The sequence below is a fragment of the Seriola dumerili genome, unplaced genomic scaffold (genome assembly GCF_002260705.1).
Source record: "Seriola dumerili isolate Sdu_G_001 unplaced genomic scaffold, Sdu_1.0 BDQW01000468.1, whole genome shotgun sequence".
NCBI lineage: Eukaryota > Metazoa > Chordata > Actinopteri > Carangiformes > Carangidae > Seriola > Seriola dumerili.
Window position 1 is genome coordinate 2,129,381 of NW_019174723.1, and position 12,079 is coordinate 2,141,459.

The 12,079-nt window shown below is 45.5% G+C and overlaps 1 protein-coding gene across 1 annotated transcript in view; it reads left to right on the forward strand.

The window, feature by feature from the left end:
• Positions 1 to 12,079, forward strand: part of LOC111234907 (plexin-A2-like) — a 158,367-nt gene that overhangs the window by 72,873 nt on the left and 73,415 nt on the right. The window contains exon 4 of the mRNA XM_022763109.1: positions 3,694 to 3,794. Within this exon, the coding sequence (XP_022618830.1) occupies positions 3,694 to 3,794 (101 nt within the window). The remainder of the gene's footprint in view (positions 1 to 3,693; positions 3,795 to 12,079) is intronic.

Below are 12,079 nucleotides of genomic sequence, written 5' to 3' on the forward strand. Positions count from 1 at the left end.
CCCACAAATGCGTTAGGTCGCAGCTGTTCTTTAATTCTGTGATTTACTTTAGGTTGATAAGAACGTTTGTATTTGTGCATAAAAGCCTGTTGATGTATTAAGGCAGAGCACTAACACTAGAGCCCAAATCTCTAGCTATAGGTTTCAGTAACAGACACGACACCGCTGCATTAGTGAAGGCTTGGCAATAATAGTAATAATGGAAACTGAAGCCTATTCAGCATGAGCCTTTGAAAGCGAGGAAGCTGTTGTTTTAACCCTCAGCTGTCAGTCAGTCACCCAGGTTGCTGCAGTATGCGACTCCACTGTAGCCTCTCCGGTTGAATAACCCCCTGCTAAGGTCATCTTAAGCTGGAATTTTATTAGCATTCATTTGCCAGAGCGCGGTGCTTCTCAGTGACAATGCTGAGTCTACCTCGGGTCAGCTGTGGTTGTGAACGTGTTCTTGGGAAACAGAGAGAGGGAGAGGGAGAGAGAGTGCAGAGAAAGTTGGAGGCGATATCAGAGCACACGCAGCGCGTCTTTGTCTTCCCTGAAAACACAGGAACAACAATCTGGACATCCGTTATGGCGCCGTGCATGTGTGCGTACAAACACACACCCACGCGCGCACATACACACACACGCACATGCACACACAGTGGGAGAAGGGGCTTCATTGTGCTGCCCTGCTGTGTTGAGTGACTGTAGCGTGTGCTGGGCAACAGCTGCTGTGACCCCCCTCCCACCCCACCCCCCTCCCACTCCCCAACACTGTCCCTCCTCATCTCCACTACTGGCCCATGTTGGTCCACACATCAATACAGTCACACACACACACACACTCACACACACACACACACACACACACACACACACACACACACACACACACACACACACATGCAGTACATACAGTGCACATAAGCACACTTTCTCTCTTATTCTGCACCTTTTCAGTCCTCAGGTTTTTGTTTTCCTGTTTACCTCACTCTTCTTCTTCCATATTACCCCCCGCCTTACCTTTTTTTTTTGGTGTTTCAGTCTATATCAGCTGACAGCAGTCTGTGTATGTCTGTCTTTAGACACCGCTCCATAAGGGACACCCACTCCTCCCTGACTTTCCCCCCACCCGCTGACAGCTGTCTCCACACTGTAACCCTTTCATGGCGCTGGGCCTCTGTGAAAGTTATACTCTAAAGTTTCACCAGCCTCCACCAGCACATGTTTTGTGAAGGATCTGAAGGCTTTTTTTTCCCTTTTCTTTTTTTTTTTTTTTGGGGGGGGGGGGGGGGGGGGGGGGGGCCTTTTGAAATAAATACGCAGACTTGAGAGTTGCTGCTTCCCCAGCCAAGTCTCGTTCCTGGTGGGCTTGTTTGTCATCAGTTGTGGCTTCTGCTGCTGATGTGACCCCGTCTGCAGCTCATTACAGCATGCCACCTGTTTGTCCCGAAGCTAGGCAAGCACACACACACACACAGACACACAGACACATGAGTAGAGTTTGTTGAGGTGACAGGGGGTTAATCTAACAGGAGTGTCCATGGCGGAGCTGCCACACAGTGCAGGGACTATCAACGTCCCACTGTGTCAATGGCTCTCTTTGTCCCCTGGGCCCATCTTTCTGTTGCCGCAGGGTTTAGGACCAGGCAGACAGGTGGACGGTTATTGAGCTTTTGAGTAGCCAGAGACAAAACAAAGAAAAAATACATAGGCTGAAACGCAACAGCTGACAGGTTTTCCGACTACAGCTTTTCATAGGCCACGCAATATCAGGCACATGTTACAAATTGTGCTGTCAGCTGGTTTTTTTCTGTTTTTTTTTTTTTTGTTTTTTTTTTTAAATATTTGATGCATTGTAATAAAGAAAAGCCACTGATGGACACCCAGCTGTTATCTCTTCCTGTCTGACAGTTAATTCCAGCCCCGTGGTGCTAACGGCAATTAATATCACCCAGTTGTGGGTGATTTGCACAGGGTTCGAAAAACACTTAAAAGGTGTTATTTGCACCCTTCATTCACTCCCCCACATTTTTCTGGGGAGCCACTTATTAGGCATTGATCTGAGCCTGAGGTTTGAAGCCGAACGGGGAACACACTGTCAGAGTCTGCTGTCATTATACAACAAGGCAATTGCCAGGAAATTGAAAGACAGACAGGACTGAAAATGAATCCATGTCAGACTCTTGAGATTCACTTATTTTTTTTTTTTCCAGCCTACGCTTTTCATGCGCCTCTGTTCGTCTGCTGCGCGGCGATGATGTTTGCGCTACATTTTGTGTCAGTGTGTGTACGTTTACTCCCGCTGACACAGTGAGATGCAGGTGTGAGCGGAGGCCGCCCCGTGGGACGCTTAAAGAAACAAACACACACACACACACACACACACACACACACACACATGCACGAATTCATGCTGACCTCCTGATCGCACAGACACAAACAGACTGAGGGCCATGTGGCCAAGCAGAACCTTGCCTGGCAGACAGACAGACACGGACAGAGACACAGCTAGATACACACACACACACACACACACACACACACACACAGTCTCTTATATATACACAAGCTGACAGAAGTGCACTTTATGTAGCAGCTGATCCCAGACCCAGCAGACTCAGTAGTTGTCCAGGAGGAAATGTGTTTGTGTGTGTGTTTTAAATCTTGTGCTTTGCTGGTGTGTTGTGTCCACACATGTAAATTCTTCTTCACCCTGTGTGAGTTTTAATGCGAATCGCATAAGCACATAAGCACAAGGGTGTTTGCTCTTTATTCAAATGACTGTAGTTCGACCGGCCCTGTGTAGATTAGTGTGGATTCGTGGGTGTGGAGTGTGTTTGCTTTGCATTGGAAGTGCTTATTCAAATTCTTTGCTGTTGACACTTTCAACATGTTTTGCTCTCCATTCATTCACATTTTTAAAAACAACTTACACTAATGATCTATAACTTTCGGGTTTCGCAATCATGCCGCAGATATCTATTTAACTTTTTTAAAACTTAACTAATAAATTATTGATTACTAACGTTGATCTTTACGTGAGCTTGGGGAAAAAAAGGTGACACCCAGAGTTACACCTAATTTTTTATAGTTCCTACTTCAGCTACGCTTTTGGAATAAAGTTGAAACTGATGGAAAAAATTGCCCTGTCATTCTTTATACTGACTTTCCTACCCGACCCATTTCTCACTTTTGCAATGAAGTTGGACTTTGCACATGCTTCTGAGAAAAACAGCTGTCACTACTCCTCCGTGTACAGGTGTGTTTGTACAGGCTCTACCTTAGTGAACAGATGCCCTGCTACAACAGACAAAAGCCCATTGATGGCATAGAAACCGCTCTCACTGGCCAACTGATCCCAGCTGCTCACTACTGTTTCTTTGGCTTAAGATGAAGGCAACAGTTGCCTGTGCAGTTGACATCTCACACGTCGACATACAGGGGGTAGTATAGTGGCACCCAAACAGTGTGAGGCACATCGTTCTGTCCATCAGGTCAACGATTTCATAACATAGAGGCATCAAATCTAAATGCGTTGATTTTCTTTAATATATTTAATACTTGATCAATCATCTGTTGCTGTGTGACTGAGTGAGCGTGCCTCTAGCGCACTACAAACAAACACATACATACCCAGAGGCTTCATGTTATGCTTCTTGTGATGTTTGTCAGGCTGCGCTGTGACCCTGACACTTGTTAATGTGCTTCTAGGTCACCCAAGTTCCCATCGAGTCATGCGAGCAGTACGGGACCTGCGGAGAGTGTCTGAGCTCTGGGGACCCACACTGCGGCTGGTGTGTCCTGCATAACATGTGAGTATCCCTCATCCCTCATCATCATCCAGCCACTTTACAGATATTTTACAGACAGATTTTTATCAGACAAATGATAAAAATCTAAAAAATTATCCCTCAATTTCACCTCACAAAGGCAGACGGGGCTTTTATTTTTTCCTAATGTTTATCTCAAAGCTTTAATACGAGTTTGAAGAGAGGAGACAGTGTCTGACTGTAAATGGATGGTTGTACCTCAGAGGTGCAGAGCTGGTTCAAAGCTACTTGCTGCAGTCATAGCGACGGCTGCCCTGCTCCTCTGACACAGCTGATCTTAACAGGAAATGAGACCGTAGGACTTAGTGGGATCTGAAAGGACAGACAAGAGCAGACCTAAGAGACTCATTATTTAACCAGCAGTCCTAAAATAAAAGTGTCTTATATGCTTTGGCATTTATGTGTTTAATGAACATGGTCTAAAACAGTGGTTCTAGTACTTTTTTACATCAAGGACCCCTAAACTGACACAAATTAGACCATGGACTCTCATTTGATAAGATTTTCATCCAAGGGTTCCCCCATCTGATAAGATTTTGGCTTTTAGATGTTTTATTACAGAACGTGTTTGAAACACTTGGCCAAAATAGTCATACGCTCCACCATTGTGTTACTAATGGATTGAATTGTAGTGAAAATAAATGATTTCCCATTTTGCTGGAGACCCCCAGGAACCCTCTCAGGGACCCCTGGACCCCACTTTGAGAACCACTGGTCTAATGATTTAATTCTTGTGTGTGTTCTGAGCAAGGTAGGGGATATTTACCTCCTACTGTAACAACAGCAGCCATAAGAATAAGCATAGAAGCCATGAGTGACACCTGCTGGAGAGGAATAGTTACTGCAGCAGAACTAACAGCAACTATGGACAGTATGAAAAAAAACAGACAGAAAAAAATGAAAGTGCTTGAAAAAATATGTATATTTATTATATATTTGAGTATGAGTTATTCAGCGCTGAATTCATCTGTAAATGGAACTGAAGTGACGGTAGTTCAGTGAAATGATGGCGAGGGTATACTGGGGACAGAGGATGAATACAACAATGCTAAAACATTCTGATCCGTCTCCATCTCTCAATCTTTTGTTTCTCAAGCACACACACATATTCTCTCATCAGTCGCAGCTTTTTCTTGGCTGCTACGTCTTGAATTCCCCACTTACGTCGCCCTCCTTAAATGCAGACCCTCGCTTTAAAGGTATAGCTGAATATTTGTGTGTATCAGAGCACTGCCGCAATCATCATTATCATGATGGCGGCCCCTGCAAAGTGCACTTAAAGTAATTTACATCACTCCAAAGCTGGGACAGGACAAATAATTGCCTAGCGACAAGGTAATTCAACATGCGCCCGAGGAGGTGCGGGAGGGGCCGGCTAAAGCTCTGTGTTCTCTGCAGTCTGCGTGCCTTCACACAGGGATCATTTACCACAACATTAGCCTCCGTGCTAGGCTGTTAATCATACGCTTTTGTGTAGGTGTGGTAGGGAATGGAATAAAGCACGTTGCAAGGAATTCCAATCCACAGCATGTAAGAGGCCTGATGCTAAAAGGTGAATGGGTCTTGAAAGTTGTTATGGCGAAAGCAGCTGTGAGGAGGAAACAGCTGTTTTGGTGTCTAAATGCCTGCGTCTGAAAGCGGGTATGTCTGTGTGTGTGTGTGTGTGTGTGTGTCAGTGTGTGTGTGTCAGTGTGTGTGCGTGGGTTCAATTTTTGTGTACATGCACAAACACTTGTGTGAACCTCTGTACTGTTGTGTGGGGAGAAAAGGTCAGCACCCCGATTCACGTCAGATCAGCCATCTGTTCTCCCAACACCGCAGACCGCTCGTGCCACCTGTCCCTAGTCCTAATCCCCCCTTTCTCTGTCTTGACCCTGCGATGAGTGTGGCAGGACCCCTGTCAGCTCTGGCTGAGTTACTACTGGACTGATAGTTATCTCCTCTTGCTGCTCCTCCTGTAAAATACTGTAGACTAGTTTGCGGCTAATAAACATGGTGGATATGCCAGAATTTAAATTAAAAAAAAAAAACAAACATTTGGCTGAGGTGGAAAAGTTGGCGTATCGAAAAGAAAAGACTCACTCAGAAAGTGATTTTTTTGTAATACACCTTCACATCGCAGAGCCTGATTGAGCTTCTTCTACTGTAGACAAAGCAGTCATGCCATGCTGCCACTCATGCTGCCACTCACAATAACATTTTCCATCAGAAAAATTGCCCAAAACAATGCATAAAACCTTCAATATCTCTTGTTCAAAACCAGACAGTGACCTATTTTGCATGTCCTCCCCCTAAAAATAGACAAACTCATTCATTAAAAAAACCCACAAATGCCATCTTATTTTGGAAGCGGCAATTGAATGTGAAGAATTACAGGTGCTCAATTGATTATGTAATCTCGTTAAATTGTCTTGAGCTTCTTACAAGATAGCTGATGGAAACACGCTCTTATTTACCCACGAGTTCAGAAATGTGTTCAGGATTTTAATGGAAACATAATTTATGACGCAGCAAAGTAAAATTAGATGGACTAATAACAGCTAATAAACCTGACGCGGGTTTAGTTATCATGGAGACAGCGTGAGCGCACAATATAACCAAGAGTAGAAGGAAGTATCTGTCAAACACTGCTGAAGAAAAGCAGCTGCACCCTTCTGCTGAAGAGCTCACCCTCATCTCGCACACCCACCCAAAATGTAATTCCTTGCCAGCCGTGGTGCCAGCCGCAGCTGCGATCACCACTACTACCGCTTCCCTCTGCAACCCCTTTTCCCTCCATTTCCCCACTTCTCCATCATCCATCCCTAAGCCATTGTTGACTTTATAAAATTACCCCCCACCCTTTCCCCATGTTTGTGCGCGCCTCCCTCACTCCTCCCACAGCAAAGCTAGCATCTAAGCTATGCCACTCATCTCCTCTCAGCCCGTCGCGGCTCACCACTGCGCCGTCTCCCATTTAGACGCTCTCCCCTCTGGAATCAGCTCCTCTACACTCCAGAGATGGTTGGCTTGCCACATATAAACACCCCTCACTTTGATCAACCCCTCCCCTCCCTTAGTATACAGCTGCCATCTACAATATCCATCTTCTTTTTCTTTTTCTTTTTTTCTCCTACAAACGTTGTGCCCCCCCCCCACCCCCCCTTCTTTTTTCTTTATGTTCGTGCGTGTATGCTCACTGAAGTGCAGCTCTCTAAGGTGGCTAATTAGCAACATAGAGGGGCATTAGCTTGCCTTGCGATGATGAGGAGAAGGAGAGAATGTGAGACAGGCAGTGAGGTGGTGAGCTGGCCAGGAGTAGCATCTCTTGTCTCCCCTGTCTTTCCACTCTCTTTCTTCTTCCTCTGATTCAGTGTGTTGTGAGACTCTAAAGTCCTTTAATTACCAGCAGCTGCTAGGCAGCTACTGAATGCATGAAGAATGAGAAGAGGGGGAAAAAAAAAAGATAGAGAGAGAGAGGGGATAAGAATGAGGGAAAGAGAATGAGAGAGAGAGAGAGAGAGTGTTTGATGCCGCACACACTCGTCGGCCCACAAAACCGAGCAGCATTTTGATTGCAGCTCAAAGGGAGCTCATCATCTCGAGCGCTCTTCAGTCGCAGTCCTGTGAATGGGTCGTTCAGCCTTCGTCTGACCACAATCCAAAAACATGGTGTTATGGTGATGCTTTCTCTCACTCTCTCCCTCACTCTCTTTCTCTCTCTCTCTCGCTTCTCTCTCTCTCTCTCTCCCTCTCTCTCCCCCGTAGCCTGCAACTCATCGTTGTTAGATTAGCTCTCTAATCATGCCCAAAAGAGGCTTTTCCATCTCAAAATGTCCCCACATCGCTCTGTTCTCCCTCTATCCCCGCGGCTCGCTCCCACATTCCAGGAGAGTACTGGCGGTTTTGGTTGAGATTTGTCAGGATTAGTCACAAAGTCTGACTTCTGTCCAAGAGTTGAGATTGGATGAGTGATCCGGTGCCAGGGTCAGCAGTTAACCAGCATAGCGACTTTCCTCTGAGCGGCGTTATTTATTATACCTTTTATAATTTCACTGAAGCAGCGAACGACGATGGCTTTTAGTTATGTAATATGTACACGGGAAATTCTGTTTAGCGTGTCGAAATCAGCGCTATAGTTTGTTGTGTGGATGACAGCTCAGGGCTACTGGTGTAGTAGGCCCCAGCAAAGAGAGTGAGTCAGCATTTCAGGGCTGCTCTGAGCAGAATAACATATCACTACTACCCTGTGATACTGTGTTGTATTGTACTGTCAGTCTCCATGTGGCTGAACTGCTCAGATCTGTTTCAGTAACAGCCCACATGGCAGCCTGACTGGCACTGCTGTCCACTGTTCGCAAATTGGTGTTACCAGCTTAAACGCTGTCAAACGATTTGTTCGGCATCCTGGTTTGAGCTCATGATATGGGCGCACTGTGTCGACAGGAAGAGGCAGGTTCTGGGACACGGCCAGTTCTTTAACAGAGGAGTCTCATTTTGGAATGTGACCCAGGGTTTTAAGATGAAGGAGGTGGGAATTTAAGAAATGGTAATTTATGTTGTTTCTACTTGTCTCCAAAAATTCTGACAAGTCCTATTTTTAAGATTACAGCACGTTCCTTTAAACCATTCACATTCGACTCTGTGCTATGGATGATGTCGAACACCGACCATAAAATCTCCTCTAATGTACCAGTGGCAACAACAATTAGCCTAGCAATGAAAATGGCTGCTTCAGCCCATTGTGGATGTCAGACTGTGTGTCTAATGGCCGACTCATCAGCCACAGCCACAGTTAGCAGTCAGAGGGAAGCTGCATCCATCTTCCCAATTGTGCCTAATGAGATATCGATCACGAACATGCAGGTCTATCAGTATTTCTATAGATTTCTCCCACATGGAGCTAGAACAGGTTGGCAACGTGATGGCTGAAATACTGCGCCAGTCTTTACAGTATGAATGAGCAGGTTCCATACATCTAAACCAGCTAGTTTTAATAATGTGGCTGATCTAAAAGCTCTGTGGGTCTGCCTCACTTGCTTGCTCATACATTTTTTTTTTAAATGCCTCCATCCCTCCACTGCATCCTCTGTCTTTTTTTTTTCATTTCTTTTTTTTCTTTTGCTTTTTCTCTCTCTGCTCAGCCCACACAAGTAAAGCTATAGCTTGATGCAGAGCACCGAGGAATAGTCTCTTTGTAAAGCCTTTTTTCTCTCTCTTCATCTCCCCTCTCTCTCCCCCACCCTCACCCAATAACTTTAACAGAGACTGACACACACTGGGGCTTTTTGCGTACAAAACTATATATGTGTGTGTTTTACTGTTTGTGTCTTTATGAGTTTACACTACAATAGTTTCTGGATCTTTAAGAAGATGAAGTGAATGTGTTGTGGCCATGCTGTGCATGTGTCCTGCAGGCGTCTGTCCTGCAGTGACATTATCAGTCGCCACAGGAGGCGTACTATGAGTTGCACTGGTGGATTTGACCCCTGACATGAACTGTGGGTTTCAAACTGGGCCCTCACATGTCAGCCCAAGCCCACACAGCAACTTGAGGTGGTGTGGTGGTTTGAAATTGAAAACCTTGTGTTTTTTTTTTTATATTCCTCCTTCACTTCCCTTTGAACCTCCTGTGGTCTGCATTTAAATGGATACTCTCACAGTTTAGGGATGCAGCAGTAAGAAAACAAATGCCCTGAATCACTCAGTATGAGGATAAAACACTGAGGGGAGGAGGCAGTGTGTGCGTGCGTGCGTGTGTGTGTAGGCGCAGTACAGTCCTGCACATCACGGCTCACCTAATGATTTGTTTTTTCATGTTGGGGAAGCCAAACTCCCAGTGCAGTCAGTCATCATACATGTTTACATTAACATGTTTCTGTAGCAATGCAGAGTCCCCACACTGGGTTCCATTCAACCAAATCAAATCATACCAGTGATTCTCGAACATAATGGCTTACCACTTAAGACTAGTAAAGCTTTGTTAAGCTCCATCACATATTCAATATACATCTAGTTCATCCTTTACCGTACCTACATCTTCCCACCCTACTCCTTTTCAACCCCCTCCCTCCCTGTCCCCCCTGCCGTGCCACAAAAGCATCTCCGCTCTGCCCTCGTTTTTTTTTTCTTTTTTCTTTTTGCTGTGCGGCGTTTTGTGGCCTGGCTCGGGTGAGGGAAGGAAGGTGATTTTTAAAATGGCTCCCTCTGTTCTCCCCTCCTGTTTTTAAACACGGTGCTCACAGCCAGAGCTGCAATCAGACAGGCCTTCACACTTTCACTGAAGTCGTAAGATGTGGTAAGGGAAGGGGAGGAGGGATAGCAGAACAGAAATCTCTCCCTGTCGCCTGCCTCTCCTGCTCTGCTGTCAAGGCCAGCGTGTGTGTGTGTGTGTGTGTGTGTGTGTGTGTGTGTGTGTGTGTGTGTGTGTGTGTGTGTGTGTGTGTGTGAATTTGTTAGGGTTTAAGTGCAAGGGACCGTATGTTATTATGCATATCTGTCTCTGTACATTCATTTTTTTTTTTTTCTCCGGCCATGGTCCCTTGCATAGGTATGTATCTGTGTGTGTGTCAGCGTGTATCCATGAATGGGTGTGTGTATTCATATGTCTGGGTGTCTGTCAAAGCTCGGCACAGCAGAGACAACAGTGTAATTGCCTGTCTAGGGCAATAGAATAAGAAGCAGCATTGGTGGAGGAGACCCAGAGGTCTTGCCTCTACAACCTTCATCCTCCCGCACCATAGAAAGTGCTTCTGCAGCCACACAACAGCACAAATTACATTGTACATTACATATAGGTTACTGTATTAGATAACATCTACTGTCTCAGTTCATTTGCACCTCAGAGCTGCATATTCAACAGCGTGGCCCACACAAACTGCCGCAGGAAAAAACAATATTCGCTCATTTGTTTTTTTGTTGTTTTTTCTTTTTATATGTGTGTGTGTGTTTTGTTTTTGTTTTCCCACTCACCTTCCATGAGATGTGACTGCCACTTACAATTGCACTCATACCTCGCAGTGGAGTTGTACATGACAAGAGAGGAGTAATGATGGAAGTGTAAGCAGCTATTTCAGCACCATGGACAGGGCTTAGAGCGCATAACACCCAGGCTGACTGCCTGCAGCAGCCGCTGGAGGGAAAAACACCTACAAGCTGCTTATTACAGGAGACGGGCTGAAAGAGTCGCATGCATTTGTACTTTCAGTCTGTGCATATGCATGTAGACATGTATGTGTGTGTGTTTCCTCTTTTTTTTTTTTTTTTGTAAGCAAGTACACATCCAATTTGTGTGTCACTTCCTCTAACACCTAATTTCTCTGTGCGAGCCCCCCACCCCCTCAGGAATTTGAGTGATGGAACACAAAAGCATCGGTGGAGCTACTGAGTGACAGGCCATGGTGGGGCAGGAGGATAAGGGGAGGGGAGTTGGGGGGGTGGGGGTGTCTACAGGGGAGGGGGGGGAGGTCAGGAGGGGGAATATGAGGAAGGCAGGATTCTAGTCAACACTCAGTGGCATGCACTTCAGCTAATGAGAGAGGCAAGGGGTCAGCTTCTAACTACACAGAGATAATGGCCATCTCCTGAAACCATGGCAACAGCAGCCGTCCTGTACTCCTCCCACCCCCGCTGCCTCACCCCTTTGCTGCGCCCTCATCTTACTTCACCGCACAGAAATGAATTTTATTAAAAAATAAAAAATAAAAAAAAAATCACAGGGAGGAAAATCAATGCAGGGCTTTTTGTCAGTTAATGACCGCCCAGGTTTTTGCGTCTGTACCTGTGCAGCTGGGAGACATGCATAAAACATTTGCCATAGCCCACACCTGAAAGCACATTAAGTATCATTTTCTGCTGATATTGTGGATGTAAAAGAAGCTCCAAATTGCAGACGGAGTAACACCTTGTCTAAGAACGGAGAGCTAATTTCAACTTGTGAAAGAGTAAGACAAAAGGGAGAGAGAGAGAGAGATGTGGCCAGAGAAAGAGAGAGAGAGAGAAATGTGGCAAATGTAGTGGTGATGGAGTCAAACGTGTAAAACGAAGAGGCGAAAGAATTGATTGTAACGATAAAAAAAAAAAAAAATGTCACATTTAATATGTAGAAATACACTTCCCGAAGTGGTGGAAGAGAAAACCAGGTAATCATTTTTGGGGAAAAAACAAAATCATGCTGCAGTGCTGCCCCCCACACGCACACACCCCACCTCTCCTTTCCCAGTGGGAGACTCACACTACTACATTAATTCTACACTTTCCTGCTCTCTAAAATCCCTAGGGAGCGCTGT